Source organism: Melozone crissalis, unplaced genomic scaffold (assembly GCF_028551555.1).
Source record: "Melozone crissalis strain CALT ecotype California unplaced genomic scaffold, PUWL_Pcris_2 ptg000023l_1, whole genome shotgun sequence".
In the NCBI taxonomy this organism is placed as follows: Eukaryota; Metazoa; Chordata; class Aves; order Passeriformes; family Passerellidae; genus Melozone; species Melozone crissalis.
The window spans coordinates 18,279,440-18,302,611 of record NW_026535801.1 but is presented as its reverse complement, the minus strand read 5'-3'; the positions used below and the strand labels follow the sequence as shown (position 1 = coordinate 18,302,611).

General features: G+C 37.7%; 1 protein-coding gene across 1 annotated transcript in view; it reads right to left on the bottom strand.

Annotated features, from left to right (window-relative positions):
- CWC22 (CWC22 spliceosome associated protein homolog) overlaps positions 1 to 22,936 on the bottom strand; it is a 28,762-nt gene extending 5,826 nt beyond the window's left edge. The window contains exons 1-18 of the mRNA XM_054278373.1: positions 22,811 to 22,936; positions 20,076 to 20,143; positions 18,713 to 18,835; positions 18,343 to 18,600; positions 17,742 to 17,870; positions 16,397 to 16,565; positions 15,979 to 16,032; positions 14,954 to 15,089; positions 14,666 to 14,872; positions 14,483 to 14,545; positions 14,066 to 14,161; positions 12,771 to 12,852; positions 11,562 to 11,622; positions 3,748 to 3,825; positions 2,467 to 2,619; positions 1,535 to 1,662; positions 453 to 554; positions 150 to 346 (exon numbers count right to left, since the gene is read on the bottom strand). Of these exons, the coding sequence (XP_054134348.1) occupies positions 150 to 346; positions 453 to 554; positions 1,535 to 1,662; positions 2,467 to 2,619; positions 3,748 to 3,825; positions 11,562 to 11,622; positions 12,771 to 12,852; positions 14,066 to 14,161; positions 14,483 to 14,545; positions 14,666 to 14,872; positions 14,954 to 15,089; positions 15,979 to 16,032; positions 16,397 to 16,565; positions 17,742 to 17,870; positions 18,343 to 18,600; positions 18,713 to 18,835; positions 20,076 to 20,143; positions 22,811 to 22,837 (2,131 nt within the window). The 5' untranslated portion in view covers positions 22,838 to 22,936. The remainder of the gene's footprint in view (positions 1 to 149; positions 347 to 452; positions 555 to 1,534; positions 1,663 to 2,466; positions 2,620 to 3,747; positions 3,826 to 11,561; positions 11,623 to 12,770; positions 12,853 to 14,065; positions 14,162 to 14,482; positions 14,546 to 14,665; positions 14,873 to 14,953; positions 15,090 to 15,978; positions 16,033 to 16,396; positions 16,566 to 17,741; positions 17,871 to 18,342; positions 18,601 to 18,712; positions 18,836 to 20,075; positions 20,144 to 22,810) is intronic.
- Between the last annotated feature and the right edge of the window lie 236 nt (positions 22,937 to 23,172).

The window sequence follows — 23,172 nt, the reverse complement described above, 5'->3', positions numbered from 1 at the left end:
AAAAAAATTAATTAGTTTTTAAAACAGAGAAATGACCATTGTCTATAGCGAGATTTTCCTCAAAAGAAGTATACACAGAAAGAGTAATAAACATATCTGAGAAAGAAATAAAAGAAAAGCAAACAGTTGTACTGCTGGTGTTTAAATACCTGAGTCACTGCTGCTGTCACTGCTAGATGAGGAGTCACTGCTGCTTGAAGACTCTGAGGTACTACTGCTGCTGTCAGAATCAGAATCTGAGGAAGAGTCTGTGTCTGAAGATGAGGAGGAATCTGACGACTCAACATTTTGCTTCTGTGTCATGATCAACTTTGGTGCATTTTTAAGATGCTCCCGCAATTCATCCCTAATTAGCAAAAAAAAAAAAAAATTGTTCTTCAATTTTATTTTTTTGTTCATGGGGAGAGGGAAGATGAAGAAAGTAAACATCAAATGAGAAAAGTGTTTCTCACGTTAGTCCTCCAAGGCCAATGGAAGTGAAGAAATTGATGGCAAAGCGAGTGTTCCTTGGGTTATCCCGAGGCAACAATCCCTCAAAGAAAGGCTGCAGTGTCCTGATGAAAACAAATATCTATATTAAACACCATGCCAGCTCAGCACTCCCACTGATATAAAGAAACTGAAAAAGAAACCGTATGAATCTTCATAAGAAAGCAAAAGTTTTCTCTTCATGCATTTTTCAACACTTTTGTTGTTTGTACCTACGATGCATCTAATAAAATGCTATTTCAAAACTTGCTCTTTTATGACAATATAACCTTCACATACAGGAGAGTTGAGTTGCATACATACTGACAGATAATGACAGAAGAAACTCAACTTTGTGAAGCCCTGAAGTGATTTGTGGAACAGCAGCAGCCTGGGAGAGCAAAGGATAACAGGTGCTGACATAGAAGGTCAAAGATTCAGGATCCATGCTGAAATCCCCTCATATAAGGCCTTAGGGACAGTTTCAAATTTAAGTTTACATTAACTAAAGCATCTACCACATTCTTCATCATACACAGAAGAAATCCCAACTTAGAGGAAATAGCTCAAGCAACTGCAAGTAACATTGTCAGAATATAACCCATTAAATCTCACACAGATTTAAAAGCCTGTCATGTATACTACATTTAGGGATTAGTAAGTAATCCTAGAGAAGCTGTTACTAATAGTTGTGTGTTTTTTCCTAAGTTTTGTCAGAAAGAGAAGGCCCAGTAACGTTTATTATGCAGCTATACAGCTGACAATATATAAAAATAAACTCACACTTGGAAATTGTTACGGTAGCTGAGTGTCACTGGGGGTGGAGGGGGAACAGATACATCTTGCAAAGAATCATGCACGTTCTTGAACCCAAAATGACAGCAATGAACTCAGCTTCAAAAGTGACTCCTTGCAACGACTAAATCTACACATGAACTTATTCTTGAAGTACTGCAGCTACAGAAGGGCAGTCTCACTTGAACCTGAACACAGAGTTCTTAGCTGAACGTTTTCAGATAAAGAACCTAATTAAATTTACAGTTTTGAAAATGAGATTTCAACTTACACATCTTTTAATCTCGCATTTAAATTTGGAAGTCCCATATATTCACTGAGTTCCTGAAAGAATATTTTGACAAAAATTCTACTGGAGGATGTGGTAGTTTCTTCACTCAGTATTATACATTCAAGGACCTGAAAATATTCAGAAAAGCATTAACCCTTATGTTTAAACATACATTTTTTTCTTATCTTAAACTTTTGTCCTCCTGAAATAACTAATGAAAACTAATTTTTTCCCCAAGGTTCATAAATTCTAGTTAAGACTGTCTTTCTCAAAAATTATTTTCTACCACATGGGAGCAGCTGCTGATCATATTTATGTTAGTAATTCTTTACGGATTTTTTTTTTATTTAGGAAAAATCTACAAGACAAAACCAGATGCGTGAACTTCTGGCAAGTTAAGAGATCTGGGACTTAAATACAGAAGAGGTAAAATATCTGGACTGACTTATGTGTGCTTGAAGAATGACAGGTAGACTAGGCTGTGAAACAAAAGCAAAACAATATGACAAGTTATCTTTCTATACAATAAGATATCTCAGAATGTGAGACTGCATTTATTTATTAGGTATTTAAACCATAAAATGACAGTATTTTTTATGGTCTTATAATTCAATACAACTTCTTATTTATCAAAATTTAGAAGCGCAAAACTCTTTTCCAAAAGTACTTTTTAATCAACCAATTCCACCTGAACTCCCTAAAATACTAGCTTAAATCAACAACTAAAAAAATGGGGAGAGAGGATGATAGGGGAGAGGGAGAAAAAGGAGATGGCACAAACCAGAATTCTTCAACAGTGTCTAAGAACTTACTTAAGTTCATCCAGTTTGCCACAAGTCATTACAAACTGTAGAATAAAACTAGAATTCATGTACTATAAGTTACTGTGGAGTACTGGAGCTCAAGGACAATGGCTTTTTGTTTTAACTTACACTCCAGGGAATTGAATCAGTGTACAGGAGATGAGCAAACATCTTGGCCACATTCCTCAGTTTGTTGGTTTCCAGCCGATGAATGGTATCGTACTGCTCCTTGAAAATGGCTTCAAAGGACTCCATGTATTCTTTCTTGAGCATGCAGAAACGCTGAGACAACATGGTACCACTTAAATAACCACTTAAAAAAACACTAAACGTGCAAATAACCTACAACTAAGTGACCTAATGGTGTCAATATTTACTGCAAGACTTCTTTTTTAAATAACCCTTGGAGGAAGAGCAAATACTCAAATGGATCTATTTTATAGCATTGAGCAGTTTGTCAGGACAGGAAACTCATTTGCATTGCAAAGCAGTAATTATCAATTCTGAACTACAGCAAATTATCCAGCATTTTGCTTGACTTCTGTACATCAAGTATTTTCACCTGATACAACCCCATGTTTTTTCAGGACATCACTAAACAACTATTTCAATTTAGAGAGGCAGCAGGAAGCAGAAGTAAGACATTTTGGACATAAACATTTCAGAGAATATAGAAATCAACATATACATTCATCTGAACGTGCCGATTCATATGGTTACTGCTTTGTAACTGACTGCCAGCAAAAGGATTTCCTGGAATAATGGATGAAAAAAATGAGAAGAAACATTCCCTTTCAGCACAGCTTGCTCCCTTGAGAAGACAAGAATTCCATCTTAACTCTTCAGACATGTCAATATTATCAATAGAGAAGCCTTAAGTAAGAAATAACTGCAGCTAAATTTGCAGTTAGTTACACAAAACCAGAGAGTTAGCTGTTCATTGAAGAGCAAACAAAACCTCCCAAGCCCAGGACAGTAAGTACTCAATCTTGTGCTCTAAATTAAACCTACTAAGCAGCTTTGAACAAGGTGGCAAATGACAAAAGTCTCCAAGATAACTCTTCAGCACTTCAGTAAAAAGGGTATTTTCTGGTAACTCATAATACTATTATGTCTTTTTACCATTTCTTTGCCACTGATTTATTGTTCTACCATAATGAGAAAAAAGGGAGGCAAAATAAGGAACAACATAAAGGGAAAGTGAATTCTCCCATTCTTCATTTACTATGCTTTTTACAATCAAAGTGCTAATTCAATCCACTAAAACAATCAACTAACAGAAGCATTTTCAGAATGATAAAATGACTATGAGTTTTATTTATCCATTAAAACTTAAGTTTGATACACAAAAAACAGAGTAAAACAATGAAATTTTCTATCATAAAGTATAAAATCTGAAACAGAACTCACCCCTGCCAGTAACCCAAAGAATTTCTCATATGTTCTTTGCTGAGCACAGCAGTCAAGTATCATATTGCAGAGTTCTTTCTGGGTTATGAAAAAAAGAATATTTCTCCAGGTAAATTCACTGTAGCAGCAAAAAACCCCATCAGTACATACCAAGCAACTGAAGGGAGCTTTACATGGATGTGAGCTTTGAAATGAGTATTTACATCAAACTTCATGGGCAACACCAGTAGTTTTCTGAATTTCTGCTGGACATGAATATGAACTTTTGCCCTTCAAATTTCCTCTTCTGCCTAAACTAAGATTTATGTGTTAACACAATATACGTCTAACAAAAAAAAAAATCAGAATTCATTTACAAAGAGACTTTATTTAGCACAATGAGAAAAGGAGTTAGAAGAAAAAAAGTTAAGGTTTTGAGGGTGTTTTTCATGGTTTTGTTTTTGTTTGTTAGCTGCTTCTTTTTGTGATAGTCTTTTTAGGGTTCCTTTTTGTTTGTGTGAAATAGTACCAATCCCCGCATTTACAGAAAATAAAAATTCTTTACAACTTCTAAGTGTTAAAATGGCTTACAGACAAATCATTTGGAAACACAATGTGCGTTTCTTAGCAGTTATTTCCAAAATCAGAAATATTCCAAACTTATTCCCCTGACCTTCTGCCTGAGATACAGCTTGCAATGCAGCTGTGAATTGGTTTAGGGTACATTGGGCAACATTAATTAAGGCAAGCGAGCAAATGTTTTTATACAAATTAAAAGCCATGAAGTTACACAATCCTTAAAATAGCCCTGCAGTTTTTGCCCATTCACTTTTTTATTACTGTTTTCTCCTAAGACCAATTCCATAGTGCAAACCAATTTATGACACTTCCAAATAGGTTTCTGGCTGTCAGTCATGTATCTTTCATTATTAGTTTAATTTCTCTTTAAACTAATAGTAACATTCTTATAAAACCTACTGGATGATTTCATACTGGATTTCATGTTCTCCCACTTGTGTCATTCTTCCAAGCAAGTATTCAGAAGAAACATTTCTGCCCATCATAAAAGCTCAAAACAAATAAAAAGCCAACCAAGCTGATCAAGAAAAGAAACCACTCCTCCAAATAACAAGGCAGTAATGTATCAAATAAACTTACAGATGTGTTTAAAGGCATTCCTGTTAACACTGTCAAACAGTGTTAATGTGATGTATTAAAATGCATATTAACTTTTTATATTATCCCATTATACAGTAATGCTGCAGTTAATCAGTTTTTAACAATAAAAAGGGTAAAGTGCTGATGCCACTGTTAATAATGTCAGGAAGACTTGAAAAACAAATTACTTTTCTTCCTCATCTTAAATGCAATTATAGCCTTGGTATCCCCCTGTGGTTTACAGTAATTAAATATTTTAACATTTTAATTAAATATTACAATGATTTCTAGGAGGGTATCTTGAATAACCACACGCACGAAAATAGGTTTGCCCATAAAGTCATTCTTGCTGGTGTTATCCAAACAATTTGAGGTTAGGTCTAGAGTAACTGTCTTCCAGATTTAAAATTAACAAACTTTACAATTATTTAATTACTTTTTGAAAGATGCAACAAGCTCAAATGGCAAATCTACCTTAATTTAAAGTTTCTAAAGTTAGTGAACTAATATCTGGACTCCCAATGATGTTTATGGCATGAAGAACCTGCTATTTAGCCCATCACTTGTTTTGAAGACCACAAAAAATTTGTTGCCCAATTTTACAGGCAATTTTTATACTGTGTTGTTTAACTGTTTTCATACAATGCTCAAAAAATAACTACTCAGCTTAGTTAAGAAAGCCTATATAGCTACCAAATCATGAAGTAAAACACTTCAAAATATCTGACATCTCATTCAGATGGTGAATCATCTTTTGTGAAGATCTTGAATTTATTATTGTATGGAGAACAATAGCACTTCCCAAAACTGCTAAGACAGAAGATAAGGAGAAAGGTCCTACTAAATGCAGCGCATTTCTCACAGTTCTGCCTAAGCAGTCTCTATCTGCTCTTACCCAAACAGAATAGCAGTTCTGATGAACTGTGACTCAACCTAACATGCAAAGTATCATCATACATTAAAAGATGCTAAAGAAAAAGACAGAAAAATCAGACTTGTTTTGGTTTTTTCTCCCAGTTTTACAATTTTAAAACACAACCACACCCTGCCCAATCTATCCTCTCTCAGCTTCACACAAAGGCTGTGTTCATGGCATGCAGAAGAGCTAAAGTAACTTAGCCCCTTCTGATCACGGGTTCCTTTTCACAGCTAGTACTTCCCCTCCGCCCCTTCTCACCATTTTTTGCAATTTCTCTAAGATTTGCACAGCCAAGATTGCAGTTTCAGAGCTGCCCCCCAGGCTGCCTCCACGTGGAGGTCACTTCTGCCCTACTTGGCTGGAAGTGATGCCATTCCCACCTCCCTTCCCCTGCCAGTCCACAGCTCTGTTCCATCCATTGCATACACAAGCTGAAGCCATCATGAGACATCCCCACCACCCTGTAAGCTATTCTTAAAATATAACATTCTCAAAGTTAAAACTTAATTTCTAGAAGTTTCTTCACAGAACTAAAGGAATTGGTTTGCCAGGAGCAAACCTAGTAGAGGCCTCAGGTTCATTTAAATCAATGTGAAATTGGAATTATGTGAAACGAGTGCCTTGCATTTCATGTATCTTCACTGCTTTCACAGATGCCACACTTTTTTCTCTTTTAATTCACTGATGCCTATTTTACTCCCACTGACTACCTTAAAGCTTTCCTTACTGCTGCATATTTTAATGGGTGCAACCATCACACAGCCTACTTTTCCCAGCATCTCTGCTTTCTCTTCTGAATTTGTCAAGTTACCACTTAGAGCCAAAGCTGACAAAGCCATGGAAGGTGTTTCAGCAGCAGGCAGCCTCTTGTCAAGCTATGTGCAGTGCTTTTAGCAGCTACTACAAAGTCTCCAGGTCTGTCCTCTGTTCAGCTAATGGCCTTCCTCAACTTTTGTCCCTTTTTTTGCTCAATTCCTTTTCTGTTTAGAGCAACATATGCTTAAAGCTGAATATGGTTATCACAAATCTTGTGTAATCAGACTTATTATTTTACACTGGAATCATTAGCTGGATATAAGGATAGATATATTTTAAATCATACTGCTACTAGTCTGCAACACACAAACACACACAAAAATGAAATAATACATTGAAGTTCCACAGTATCTCTTTCCTTCTACCTGAAGGCTGTACATGCAAAACTTCACTTTGAGTGATTTTACTGAGCAATTCCACCTCCTTAGGTTACATGCATACACACATCCATGGAAGACCAAAATCCAGGCAGAATTCTAGCTAATGCCTGCCTATCACTTACACAACAGCCTAATTCTGTATGGATTCTGTACCTTCACTTTGTAGACATCAAAAAATACCACAACATGGTATATACATGTGATGCACTTTTTTTTAACTTGACAAATCATGGAAATTTAGAATGATTCTGCACCTCAGGCCCACAAAAACCTCCTACTTCAAAAGACAGGAAAGCTGCTTGAGGATGATTATCTTTTACAGCTAGCAGCAAGACTGTGAACTAATCATGGTGCAGTTGCTAAACCTACCAGCTGCAATGCCCTCCAATTAAAGAAATTAATGTATCTAAGAAATCATCAATTTGACCAAAGCGTAATTATCAGCCTTAGACCATCCTGCTCTACATCAGCTTCCCGAACTATATTTTCACTGAAAGTGAAAATAGTCAGGCCAACATAAGTACTTGTGTTATCTTCAAGACTCAAGGCATAAATAACACGAGACACTGACACTCCCACACCACCAACTAGGACTGCTTTGAGCAAGTGACAGCACCCCGTAAAAATGGAGATGTGTCAGATGCATGCATAATTCCTTCAAGAAGGCTGTGCCTGCAAGAATTTTTCTCATTTCAAGTAAAAAAAAATAAAATCTGGTGACGCATTACCTTTATCTGGAATATGTACAGTGTTAGAAGAGGCTCTAATTTAATTTAGCAACATTTCTGTATACAAGCTTAATTCTTATCACAAACCAAGAAAGAAGAAAAGCCTAAAAGCTGACCCATTTTAGGCACATTTTCAAAGAGCAAGAACAATGTATGGTCGGTTTAATTTTTTTTAGTTGTCTGCATTTAGGCCAGGCTTGTTTGATTGCTTTTCCCCATAGTTCAGAAGCCAGAAGAACTGGTAATACCACACTCCTCTAACTACAGTTTTAATTTATTTAAATTTTCCTCTTTGGTAATACATGGGATTAACACAGCTTTAACAGAGATAATAACAGTATTTTTTAAAAAAGTAAAACAGTGAGCTCTGCCAAGACTGAACATATGCCTAAAGAAGCAATTGCAAGGCTTGTTTAGAACAGCTTTGCACAAACTGTAGTACAGACAGCAAAGCTATTTCACTTTTGGTCTGCAGGCTTCATCTGGGTCTAAATAACATGAATAAAAGCAAACCCACTCCTAGTAAATTTACTTAGAAGTGAAATAACACTTTAAATGTTTTCCAGGACTGCTGACACCCCTCCTCAGCAGCTGGTCCTAAACTGCAATGCCAAAAAGCAGTATTATGTTGTTCCAGTCCACAGATTATCCATCTGAACCTTAATCCTCTTTCCGTGAGTCAGAGCTGTGTGATAGATCCATTACTGGTATTAAACAGACAAACAACTTGTGTTGCACAGCAGTTAATGTGACACGATGATCTGATACTTCAACCACTGGTAAAAACTGCTAATGTATTTCTGAACTCAACCCTGATAAATCCTACCAAAAGTTTCTACACATGAAGATTTCTGGAAGAGTTACCCAGAAAGATGGTCATTAAGACTGTATTAGTCTCAAACCTGTTGTTTGCATCTGTCTTTAGGTTTCAGATATTCTGATTAGTTTTTTGATTGTATTTAATTGAAAATTTACTACTCAAAGCTTGTGGAAAACAGTCTTTATGACAAAATTCAATACATATTGCTTTATGAAGTAAAGTCTTTCAGAAGAAAAGCAAAACATTACTGTAAAATCAGACTCGATTTAAATAAAAATTTTGCAATGAAAATCTTAAGTTGTACGTGATTTTTAAGGAATATTTTAGCTAAATGCTCTAGCTCCTGCTTCTCATGAAGACTGCCATTTGTAGTAGGAGTTGAAACAGAGAATGAGCATAAATAAAGTTTGCAGGTTCACCCAAGAGCCCTGCAAACATTCCAGGAATTTCTCAAGACAGTTTCAACACAGTTTAAAGGTTTTAATCAGAAAGTGCGAAGAAGATGCAACATCCTGCAGTACAGATTGCTGGACCTTTCAGTAAAGTAGACCAAAAAAGAAAGAAGTGCTTTATGGCTAAAATAATAAGATCAAGTCCAACCATAAACCCAATGCCACTGTGTTCACCACTAAACCATACTCACATATCTTTTGAACACTTCCAGGGATGCTCATTCCACCACTTCCCTGGGCAACCTGTTTCAACAACTGATCACCCTTTCAGTCAATAAACTGTTTCCAGTATTTAATTTAAACCTCACCTGGTGCAACATGAGGCCAATTCCTCTGGTGCTGTCACTTGTTATCTCTGAGAAAGGACCAACCTCCACTGGCTACATCCTCCTTTTGGGTACTTGCAGAGTGATAAGGTCCCCTTTGAGCCACCTCTTCTCCAGACTGAACAAGCCCAGCTCCCTCAGCCCCACACTGCACTCCAGGTGTGGCCTCAGTCCTGAGTACAGAGGGACAGCCACTGCCCCTGTCCTGCTGGCCACACTATTCCTGATCCAGGCCAGGATGCCACCGGCCTTCTTGGTCACCTGGGCACTGCTGGATCATGCTCATCTGCTGCCAACCAGCACCTCCAGGTCCCTTCCTGCTGCTGGGCAGTTTTCCAGCCACTCTTCCTGGGGCTGCTGTGACTCAAGGGCAGGACTCAGCATTTTGCCTCATGGAACATCACACCAATGGCCTCAGCCCAGTGACCCAGCCTGTCCAGATCCCTCTGCCTTCCTGCTCTCCTGCAGATCAACACTTCTGCCCAACTTGGTGTCATCTGCAAACTCAATAATAGCTTGTTTTTTAATGAAGGCAGAGGGAATTAATTCAATAAAGGCTTCAGTCTGAAGAGTAGCTTGAATGAATAAAAGGTGACTTTTCTATCTTAAAATTTGGCAGCTAATTTAAACAAATTTCCTGCTGAATGTATTCAGTTTTTTTAATCCACATGTACAGACTCAAGTCCTGGAAACCCCTGAATAATTTTACTGCCTACATCTGCTTATTCTTTCTGCTCTCACAATGATCAGGAAATGAACTTCCTTTTTTTTAAGATTTTTGTTCCCATAAAGGACCTTAATTCTATACAATGAGCAAGTCAAAGCTCTCATATCCTTGATTAAATGCGGTGAAGAGTATTTAGGACTCTTAAGGAAAAGAAGTAATCAGTACAAAGTAGAAGCCTCATGTGATAAGAGCACGCAGTTTTACAACAGTTTTCAATCTTGAATTGTAGCAATTCCTACAACTAGTACTGAATTGTGGTTCATACTAATGGTTGAGTTTTTCTTTTTCCTTCCCTTATCTCTTCTGATCAGCTTTTGCTCACAGAAGTTAGGAGCTGACAGAGACTGCCATGGTATTAAATCCTAAGGATTAAGTAGTTCTCACTATAAGCAAGTAGTGTTATGCATTATAACTCTGTTGTATGGTCTAGTACATATATTCTAATTGCTTGCTTTATTCTTTATAGCTGAATTGATTTGCTGGGCAACAGGATTTTTTTTCTCTTTAGAGTTTTTCAGGTTATGTATACTTCACTGAGAATTATAATCTTATGCATGCTTAATATTGCATTTCATGCACAGAATTAGAGAACCAGATTTAAAAAAAAATCACAATCTCAGTTCTTGGTTTACTTCCATGTAAATTGCTTAGAAACAAGCAACAGTGTAGGAATTGAAAAAAATTATAGGTAAACAAGTTCTCAAAGAACACCTAAGCATAGCCCAGATCTCCCCTTATTAGTTAGTATTATACTAAAGTTACTTATTACACACACTAAGTCAAATAAAACTGATAATTAAAGCCACAAGAAGTTAAAAAGCCCACCCAAGTGCAACTCCTATGATGACAGCTTATAGCTGTCTGAAAAGCTGCTTGGAAAATTAGATGTGTATTTACATTCTACCAATATCGAACAAAAGTACTGGATGAAGAACAGTTTCCATTACTTGAAAATACAGCAATTACATGGATCTTACAGAGTCTGAGGACAAACCAGCTTTAGTCTCATGATCTTCAAAATTACAGCCAAGCAATCACTCAAAACTGCTTTAATTCAATATGCTTACTGCAAAAGCACCAAAACAGCACACTCATAGCACTGTGCTAAATTTCAAGCCCCACTGATAAAGTCTACAGCTGCCTGCAAATATTATCTTCAACCCAGAGTCCTTTCAGAGACAGAACCCTGTCATGGTGCTGTATTCATGTCATAGGACAGAACTTTCACCAGTCCAAACAACAGATCTTTTTAAAAGGCTATGAGCAAACATTTGTGTGGCTTGACAGAAAGGAGCACATGCATAAGACAAATTGCTTATGAAATGTGTGTCAGTCTATTTGCTCTAAAGGTTGTGGAAAAAATTTTGAGGAACAACAGCTGTAAGGAATGACTCTCATTCATCTGCCTGCTATACAAACTAGGTCGTGGAACGTGAGCAAGGTTTTTAGGTACTACCATAGTACTGTATCTCTATAATGTTAGTAACAAGAGGAAGAGTAAAGGCTTACAGTCTGACTTTCAGGGAAGTCCATCTTCAGCAGTTTGTGAGCACATTCTTCAAAGTCTAAGCTGAATAAAAAAAAGCACTTATTATCTGTGCAATATACGCTATACTAAAAACATTCCAAAACTATATTAAGAATCATAATTGGTGCTAAATCCTCAACTGTTTTGAAGTAAAGTATGTCAGCTTTTTGATTTGCTAAGAATTTTTTGCTGTTGTGCTCTTTTAATAAATATTTTGTATTTCATGAGTTTCTATCTGAAAATTAATCCAAAGTGATTACATTTGCAGGCAATCTGAAAAACCAGATGATCCAAGTCATTATTACTATCACATTATCTTACAAAACTTAACAAAACAGAAAAATGGGAGCTTGTTTTGCACATTTTGAAACACACTGAAATGTAAGCACTTCAGACCAGCTCCAAAAGCAATATATACCACAGTCTTCTCTGTGCACTCCTGTTCTGAAAGCCTTTAGCTACCACTGGGTACATCCTCCCCCCACATATCAGATGAACAAGTTTGAGTATGACAAGAAAGTATTGAACAGTAACTTTGAGAAATGTGAGAGCCTTTGATACCCTCAGGATAGTATTAATTAATTCATATATCTAATGATCAACACCACAACTACATTTTTGCACTTGTCATGCAGCATCAGACCTGCAGAGTATTATGGGCTGCAAGATATCAATCTTTCAGCCTGGTGACACAGAAGCTACAATCAGCAGGTTTGGAATATTTGTGCCACAAATTGCAAGCAGAGTTCATTCTCAAGATTACCACAAGCAGACTATACTTCACGGCTGGTAACTGTATACTTATTTTCCAAACAATGCAGATGGCAAAAGAACTCCATCTCAGAAGTGGGGACAAACTACAGAATTTTTAAGCATGTCTCAAATTTTTTTCATAAATTCCCAAGATGCTGTTAAATTTGAAGATCACTGACTTCTGTTCACTCAGAAAGTTCTCATTACAGCAATAGTCCCAGTCCACTACCCAAACATTTTTAAATAAACAAGATTCATCTTAGAATGAGAATCTGGAAAACAGTTTGCTTTACACAGTCAGGTCAGGCTCCCTAAAGACCACTTCCCTACTTTTTTTTTTCTTTTAAATTGCACTTTAAGACAGGATTTTTAAAGAAAGAATTAAAGTTCACTGACTTCAGAAGAACTGCACTCCTAGGTATATAATTTATATTTACCTTGACTGAATAGCCAGATAAATTGTACGACGGAAGGAGACCAGGTTAATTTCTGTTTTGTCATGGACAGTAACTTTCTGACCTGGAAGAGAAAAACATGGGTTTGTAAAGAGCAAACCATTAAGGAAGACACATGTAGTAATTATTTAGGACAGCTCTATTCACCATTTACTGAGTCTGTAGCACACTATTTTTCTAGAAGTATAGAAGTACTTAGGACTGTTTGCAGGTTTATGTATTTTTTTTATGTTTATTTTTATAGATAAAAAAACCCCAGTATTTGCTTCATCTGTAACAGATGTAAATAGTTAGAGACAGTTTTAAAAGGGTAATTCTTTTAAAGACATTTAATGTTTCTTAGTCACTGCAACCTCTAGGTTTAACACGTCTTGTCAATATTATTAGCAATCCATTTCCTGCATAACTTAGGCATACAATGCTTTATGCAGCATTTCTCATTTTAACAGGTAACTCTTAGTTCCTGTTAATTGCAGGATCCACATTACAGCATTCTGCAAAGTCCTGGAGCAAGTGTAGAAAAATCCATTCTGAACCAAACTACTCTGGGAACACTTCAATTTGTAAAATACTCACTATTCCTTCAGTCTTTTAAAGTTTGGTAAAAACATAAAAAATGAGAGATTACAGGAATGTTCATACTTTTCATGAACCTGGGAGCTCTGCTATTCTGTGAAATATTCCACCAAATCAGTAAGGAAATCCATTCCTGGTATTGTACAGGAACAATACTTGACTGGCTTTTCTATTACTCATGTAGTCTGCACAAAAATTTCAGTTATGCTTATCCATCAATGTATTTTCCTGGGAATTGAATACATTCTTTGAAAATGAGTAAGTTTTGTCTCCACTAAAGTGAGATATGGAGGATGTAGATACAGTTGTAAGAAAATCCATCCTAATTTTGAAAGTTACTTAAAAATATGATTGAGCATGGAAAAGTTTAAGCAAGAGTTTTCATTTTGCTCTTTTTCATGTCTTACATTTGCAAGGCTTTTCTCCAAGGATACCATCAAGAAAATCATTGGTATCTCAAACTGATACTGTCAACAATAATGTGGCAAAGCTGCTTTTCCTTGTCTGCATGTGCTGAATGCTTCCTTTCAAACTTTTATATTGTTTGCTAGTATACACTTAGATCTGAGAATAACTGAAGAGGAAAACACTGCTTAACATTCGAGCATCTCAGTTTTGCAAAACATCTAAGAATTTGGGCTCTTCTTTCTTGTTTATCTACATTCAATCAATTTCTTGTAAGGTGCCAGTCATACACTTACCATCCTCATCCTCCTCTTCATCGTCGTCTTCATCTTCTTCACTACTTCCAGCTTCTTGATTTCCTTCAGATTCAGTGTCACCTTCATCAAGAATTTCTGAAAGAGCAGCATCCCAGATTAATGGAACACAGATCACAGTATTTTCATTACAAAAACCCCCCTGATCCCACCCCTGAAGAGTGAAAGGATGTCTCAGGTACAGAACGTGGAAGAGGCCAAAAAGCAGATTTAACATAACTCAATGGAAACACAGATGGAGAAACAACACTGAGGAGCACAAACACAAAGGAAAGATGTGTGAACTGAATGAGTTGTATAGAACAGAAATATCACCCACGGTTAAATAAATGTTGGCAGCAACAGCTGAATAAGCAAATGCCATAGGTAATGGTTGTGCATACACACAAATGCCCCTACCTTTCTTCAACATTTTGTATTTCTCTTCATTTTCTATGAAGTTCGGATCCATCTTGAAAACATCTTTAGAATAAAAGAGAATCTTTATTTAAAACACAAATTGAAGAAAACTATTCACATTTAACCTTGAATTTATTTTCTTGGGGAATGCAGTTAAGGAATTATCTTTCATTTCTAACTTACTAAGAACATCCTCTGGGTTGTAGTCATCTTCCAATGGCAACATATGAGTAAACTGATCCTCCTCTTCCACGAGATCTAATCCCTCTGGAATGATTGGATGATCCTTGAAGCCATCCTTGCGTACAGCAAACATGACTTCTATCATGTACTGAACGCGCATATCGATTTTGGATTCGTGCAGAATGTGTCGAAGACGATCAAAGATTGCTTTGGAGAAGAGAGAAATGTAAACATGAAAGGTATTTACTAATACCAGTGCCAAGATAGCTTTTGGATAACTGTACTTACCATTAATGCCTCTAGGAGAAACTTCTGTTAATTTGAGCCCGCTCTCTTTAATAAATCCAATTGCTACTTCAATACTGTCATCAGTAGGCCTTTCCAGCAGCAAAGTGAGCATTTCCAAACATAAAACCTCGTGAGCCTGTGCAAGAAGTATCAGCAAAGAATTAGAATGCAAAATATTACACTATCACCACAGTCATTTACTGGACAGACCTGTCCAGCCTTTGAGGATGCCACAACACAGCAGTTTAATCACACACGGCAGCAGTAGTGGGGCAAAGCTGATTTAGAGGAAGTCAAAATTTCAAATCCAGTTTTACCATCATTATTTCCACCAATTTTCTAGTGAATGTGACTGTTCTATTGAAGTGAACAAGCTAGCAATGTACAAGCTATTTTGCCATTAAAAAATTAACAGAATGCATTTCCAAGAAGGAAACAAACCAGCACTTGCATTACAGCTCTAAGAGCATTGTATCTATAATTAAATAAGATCTTCCAGGACCAGGCATATAAGCAAATCACCCATCTCAGATTAATTTCCTCTTTAGCAAAATGCTGAACATTCCCAACACATTCCTGAGACACTGCTTCCTGACATGATTTAAATCAGAGCATCCTGATTTCTGACACATAAACAAGTGGAACAGAGCTGGATATAAATTTGATTTAGATGCAACTGAGTCTACTTCTGCTAACACACGTTGCAAGAAAATTCTGTTTAAGATCTGTGGGAGAGAGCCCCAAATAATCCTTGCTTTGCATAGAGACATGCCTGAATACTAGCCCAAACACACACATGAAATCTTGGGAAGCTCTGGAGCAGAAGTGCAGTGATAAGGAGTGATAACTGCATAAGCAATTACCAGTATCTTTTATAAACAGGTTTTAACAACTTAAAGCAGGGACCACACTCAAGCGTTCAGCAACATTCAAAACAGACAGAGAACCTTCACTTAGGGTACTGCTGTCTTAAACTAAAAATTAGCCATATAGGGTTTGGATTGAGTAGAAACAAAGAAACATACCACATTCTGATTCATCAAATGTGCAACAAATTTCGAAGATGTTAGACAGAGTTGCTGCAAAAGAAATAAACCAGGAAATTTTAACATACAGAAGAAAAAATTCCTAACCCAGACATACTATAGATAAATGCATCTCACAAACAAATTAGAGTCATGAAACTATTTGAGGATACTGGTAGCTGTTCACAATTAGGACTGTACACTCAAACATAAAAAATTAGAATTAAACACCTCTGCCCAAATCAAAAAACCCCAAACTATCACAGTATCAATCCAGTTTCATGATACTCTAATACTACTAAATGTCCTATTGACTGGTCTTGACCCACATCTTGGCTGTGCTCCTTTGAACACACTTGACACAGTTAAAGTGCAGAATTCCACATTTCAGCACATTGCTCCTTCACATTTTACATACCTTGTCATTTCTGCGATACCCTTTACGAAAATTCAGTATCAGCCTCTTGAGGATCAATTCACCAATATTCGGAAACTTGGAATTGATGATTGCCACAAGAGCTGCATAAACGTGAGTAAAAATCGGAGAGGCACTCTGAGCTTGCAAAATGGATCTAGACAGCAATCCCCTGGAAAAAAAAGCAAGTTTTAAAGACCTTCCTGGTAATAAAGCATGTAATGTTTTTATTCAGTACTCACCACATGAAATAGTGTTGTGCAGTTGGAATAGCTGGAAGAAACCAGATGATGCTTTTCAAACCATGGTTTTTCATGCCACAATTGGAATTTTGCAAAATGTGTTGCACAAATCTTTCTGAAAAGTTCTTAAACTGTTACCTAATCTTTCACTAAATATTGTTCATATTACAGACAGATTTAAAAATGCTAAGCATGCAGAAAGCCATCTTGTATCCTGCAATTATCCCTTTTTTAATCTGAACTTTTGACTGATTATAAAATACTACTTAGAGATTAAATGAATGTAAACAAAGGCTTCATGAGGCAATAGTTCTTTTATTATTCAAATGGTCTCTTTTACATTTATTATCAAGAAAGTCTGAGAAGCATCTGTGACTTACTTCCCCTCCTCTCAATTTTGCTTTCTGTAATGGTTAGAAGCACACAGAATTTGACTTTTGCTGTATTACTCAACTACATGTGGGTGAGGATAAAAACAAAACAAACCTCCAAATATGGAATCTTCAAAGTACACACTGATATCCAAATCTACCTTCCCTGTGGCCTACTGAAATCCTAAAAAAACCTCTTACAGAGCAAGAAATACAAAGTGCATAGAGACCTTATTCCTACTTACTTTGGCATTGACAAGTGGAATAGAACTCATTTCATACTAGTGCACAAAAATTATTTTTGGATCTACCAAGCTACAACAGCATAATGGTCTTTTCTTTACAATGCATCAATAAACAACACCAACAGGTAACTGCAGTAAAACTTTTTTTGTTAAATAGTGGCTAAAATATTATTTGTCACCCCAAAAAATAAAAAATGAAGCATTACAAGCAAAATAGACAACGACAACTATAAATTACAAGTCATTCAAGTAAAATGCACAGGGAAAACCTTAAGAAAAGGAAATATACACCATCCTTTGCACTCTTCTATTCCACCAAGCATACAATCCTTTTCCCAAGTAAGGGAATATTCTGAATAGGACAATATGGCCTAAGGTTAACACTAAGATCGGACTAACACCCATACACTACTAATAGCACACACAACAGTGTCCACATGAAGAGTGTACATGCTCCAGAAAAGAATTATTTTCAAATACCAAGGCTTACCTTCCCCGAACAATATTCTCCTGAAGGAGCTCGTGAATGATGTTTTCTATATTAGAAACGTTCACTTTGTTGACAAGACCATTGATCGACTTCTTCAAGGCTTCCCAACTCATCCTCTGGTATGCCAAGCTATTACAGAGTATCACAAATTGATAATGTATAAATTTGAAGTGCCACTGAGCAAATTTATATATACAGCATATATTCACATTTTCCTTTAATCATTAAAATAAATTAAAAATATTCACTGCATAAATGTTAAGAGTTGTTTACAATTCTACATTCAAGCACTAGAAAATCATTGAACCACCATGATAAACCAAAGTGTAATTCTCTGAAGATATGGCATAACCCAGTATGTTGCTTTGTAAGGTGTTCCAAAAAAATCCTAGCTACATTTAGTATCCTGCTTTACTTCACAATTTCCACTTTGCAGCAGAAGCAGGTACAGTTTAATCTAATTCTCTTATCTCTCTTCTGATAAAAATACCTTCAAAACAATGATCACAACCCTTAAGGGACCCCATTTTTCCCAGCATTCTCTAAATGCCTTAACTGTTTTGCTTGCAGCAAAAAACCTACTATGTAACTTTGAACTCACCTATTTTTATCAGTGATTTGCTCTTGCATCATCCTGAGCTTGGCAGGTGGAATATATGCACCACCTGTGCGAGTGAGGATTGGATCCACCTCTTCTTTCTTCTTCTTTGAGGTGGTCTCATCATGAGCAAGTGAGCTCTGGCCTGTCGACCTCTCTGGACTCCTGCGGTCAGGTGATGAGTACCGTCTCTGCTTCCTTCGATCATAGTCTCTGTCCTCCCATCTCTCATAGTGCCTGTCTCTCCCCCTCTCCATCCTTCTAAAGGAAAAATAATAAATACCCACTAAACACCCAAGTGTATGTGAAAAGCTTTCACATTTTATTCTTTAAAAGTAAGTATTTCATTACTGATTAAGAAAGGGCTCCAGACCTTCCATCTGAAGTTCTGTCATCACAGTATTCCCGTCTTGAATATTCCTCGTCATATCTGCTGTCATCAGAGTATCTCCTCTTCCTGGGAGATCGAGACCGAGACCTATCACGCTCCATATCCCTACACAACCCACATCACAAAAACTTTTAGTAAGAGGCTGAGAAGGGCAATGGTATTAATATATACTTGCAATATAACGTACCAATGCAAAAGTGTTCCTGTTGCGGTGTGTCTTGAGCTTCCCGGTCCCTTTCCCAGGTGTGCCTATACCTCTCTCCCTTCCCCCTTGCCCCCATGCTGAGTTAGTCCTGTCAATCAGGCTCAACATTCCAGCGAGGTGTCCTGTGGTTGGTCAAGTTCAAAAGATGCCCCTATGCCCAGGGGTCATTGGCCAGTCTGGGTGTCGTCCCCCCCCTGAGACCCAGCCCCCCTCACCTGGTTGGGTGGCTCACCTGTACCTCCCCTCCCCCTGCCCCGGGAGATTAAAAGGTGATCAGGCCATGTGCTCGTTCATTCTGCTGGAGCAGCTGCTCCCGTCCAGACCTCTGTAACCATGGAATAAACTTCTGGACATTAAACCTTCCAGCGGAATCCTCTCCTTTTTCTCTTCACCATCGCCAGAAGCTCTCTCTCCTGAGGTAAACGGAGTTCCTGACAAGCCTGGACTTGCTCAGTGCCCAGCTGCAATCTCCAGCAGCCAAGGTATCTCTGGGGTGATTTACACCACAGTTGCTGCCTTTGGCCCAGCAGCGAGGGTCAGACTGGCCCAGGCACCATCTAACTGATAATATTGGGATTCATATTCCAATATGTTCCAATTCTGCAATGTGAGTTTCAAAATATGTGTCGCACCAATAAAAGGGTTTAGTTTAACAATAATTTGTCATCAGGAAAAAAATATCAAAAATCAAAGAAGCACTGTAAAGGAAAGCTCCTAGAATCTGAAGTTAAATGTTTAACAATAATAACATCAAATATCAGTGGTAAATTCAGCACCTTGTCTTCCTCGAACACATGTATTCATTTGCTTCTACTTATTTTGCCTGTACAGCATGAAGCAATCTTGCCCAAAAATGGCAACTGTGGTATCAGCAATATGTGACTTCAAGCAAAAAGCCAGCATGTAATTTCCACTTTCAAGTCTCATGATAATTTAACTAAATACTAAGCTTTAGAAACAAATCAATTTAATTGCTGTTACATTATCACTCAAGTGTTTTACTAAATCTATACTTGCTTTTTACCACTTAGTTATGGTAATATATAAAAAGAAACATAATCTGATGATTTCTTTTAACTTCTCTAACTCACTATGTGAGGTATAGACAGAATTGAAGGAAACAAGAATCAGTCATTTTACCTGTCCTCTGGAGACAAACTCTCATGTCGGGAACTGTGGTTTTCCCTCCTGTCATGACTGGAACCATGCTTTAGGGAAAGAGAAAGAAAAAAAAAGTCAAGTCCCAACATGACTGTGAGCACCTATCTTCAGATCAAAGCACACCATGCCTCAGTTCCCACTCCTTTACAAGAAGGGCCATCAACAAAGCTGACTGCAGTCAGGTATGACAAGGAAAGGTTCCTGGCTCTCTAGAAACAAGCATTTGAACAGCTGGACACCCAGCTACAGGATGCTGCAGATGCCAAATGCTTCCACAGGTTCAAGACACCGAACAAACACTGAAGAAAAATCCACAAGGGTTACCAAAAAACTTTATCTGGCTCAGGAAGCTGCAAACAGGTAGAGTGGGAGTGTACATGGGCAAGTACTTTTATAGTTGCCCTATCCTAAACTCTTTAAGGCATCTGCTGTTAATTACTGCTGGAGACTACAGTAGATGGACCACTGCTCTGCCTTTCCTACTTCCTTCTTTCAGATGCCATTTTAATTTGGTGTGCCACACGCAATACCACAAACAGAATTCCACCATTTCTAGTTTAAAGAGTGTCTTTCCTCTCTCCTAAAAATTCCCTTTATTGAGCAATTTTTCCTTACATTCCCCCTTTTTACTAACTACCATTTAATTCCTCAAGAGTCATTCCTAGTTTCATACATTACAAACACCTGAGTTGCACTGATTTACTTGGCAGATTTGCAGGATTGTGTAAGTGATACACACTTAAACAGCTCACACCAAATTCCATGGGCTGAACCATGACGTGTGTAAGTATGGAGTCATACAAAAATCAGAATGAGACAGCATCTACAACAAACACAAAGACATTCATTAAGATGTTTCCAAACAACTTTGGTAGAATCAAGAAGCAGCATTTGTAACCTGAGTACTTTTATTGCAAGGGTCATGTCTTCCTTTAAAATATTATTTATGATTTTTCAGAACTACAATCTCATGATGCCACAGAGTGATTATGTGTGAAACTCAACAAAAGTATTTCCTTATGCACCTTGATGGAACTCCCTGCAGCAACACTCAGCTTGTTCACTGAAGCAGCACCCTCTCCAGCAACTGGCACACCAGTTCTTGCCCCACCAAAGAACCAGTTAAAACTCTGGGTGACCAGAATATAATGACACCTTTTCCAGAAAAAGCAGGGCAACTGTTATCTCTAAGAACTTAACTGGGGGGGTGTGTATATATGCAAACCAATAATTGTATTTTTAAGGCCACTATAACATATGCTAGAATGTTGCCTTTCCTAGGGTGCATTTCAAATTGCTAAAATTACAACATTGTGTTGCCTGCATCAAGATGATGACAGAAAACAAGGGCATTGCATTGTCACTGGCAGCATGCATCCCTATAAAAGTTATGCCCACCTGTTTAATTTTAGAGCCACATTATCTTTGACAGCAGAGACAGTACAAGAAACTCCCACACTCACCAAGGTTTGCTACCCCTTTCAATGATCATTACACCACAGAGCAGATCACTGAATTCATTCAACGGTAAGAAAAGTCCTTGGTTTTTTTTCCCCAGCACAGTAATATAATGCCAGCCTGTATCCTAAGCTTTCAAGAAAGTGGTAATAAAAATCTTTGAATAACATAAAATAGTTCCTGTATTTAAATCCTATCTAGCAGTGGGATGAAGGCACTAGGTCTTTTTAGGATGATCCATTCTCATGGGTTCTTTATCATCTGTCTCTGGGGAAGCAGAACCCAAGATACAAGTATTCACAGAAATAAGAAAAGGTTATGGCTGTTTCTGTGTTTGGCATTTATCTCAGCTCCTTGCAAAAGCAGGTCTACCTGTTGAAGAAATTGTCACCCTCAGCTCTCTGTGACCAGGTTTAGTGACAGCTAAACATTCAGCTCTTTGTGACAAGTTAGACCTGTTACTTGTCCACTTTCATCAAAATGATTAACTGAAAGTGTCCAAACAGTGTGCTCTTGCTAAATGGCTTATTTTAACAGATGAGGGAGCACCAACAGATTGGGAAAACACAAGGTATTAAAGTACCCCTCAAGCATCCCTACTAAAAGCCACTCAAGTCAGAAAAGTTGGGGCAAAAAGAGTGAAGAAGCCCATGAAGGTTCCAACTGTGGACAAACAGGCAGAGTCATACCACAGACTTCAGGTACTGCATTATAACAACATTGCTCTGCTAACATGTCCCAAACCTGGCCTTATAAATGCTGTGTACCTCTACAAGCACAGCATTTCAGAATGTTTTCTTCTTGCATTCCCAAAAAATTACTCCCATCCACTCAGAAATGGCATGTATAGCTATTAAAAAGAAAAGTTTTAACATGCATAGTATGACATACAGTTGTCAAATTAACTGCCACTTATTGTCTCTACATCTTTTAAGATTGTTGTTAAATTTTTCAAAATCTTTCTCTATTGCTCCACATGCTTACATTTACTGTTGAGCCATCAGCATTCAGTCAGTTTTGACCAATTACTGGAACATTTTACAGTAATACTATTCAGGACTTTGATTGCAAGGGCAGGAGCAGCTAGAAATAGCTGTAATTTACTGACTCCTAATAGTATTTATCTTGCAAACAGCTGCTGTCTGTTACAGATATTATTACTCCCGTTCCATTCAGGAAGTTTTATTTAATAGAATACTAACTAACCAGCAACATGGGAGTGATCAGATCCTACAATTTAGGTTAAGAACACTTACATTTACTTGTGTCACCCTGCTCTTCATCTTGACTTCCTGCTTTTTACAAAGTTCTCAACGTGCAGCCACGAGGCAATCCAAGCTGGAGTTCAGCATATGAAAACCATTTCACCTGGAACACACAGAACACAATCAAGAACTTTAGACTGCACACGGTGCCGGAACACGCACCTTTATTGTGTCCCTTAAGGCTGTGCTTACACAAATCCTATAACCAAAAGGTTCCCCCGGGTCTGTTCCGATTCCCTGCGGTCTCACAGCGGCCGCACAGCCGCAGCCGGGAGCTCACCGCCACAGCCGGCCCGAGCGAGCGGCCAGGCCGCGGCCGGCGCTCTGCCCACCGACCCCACCGCACGGCTCCC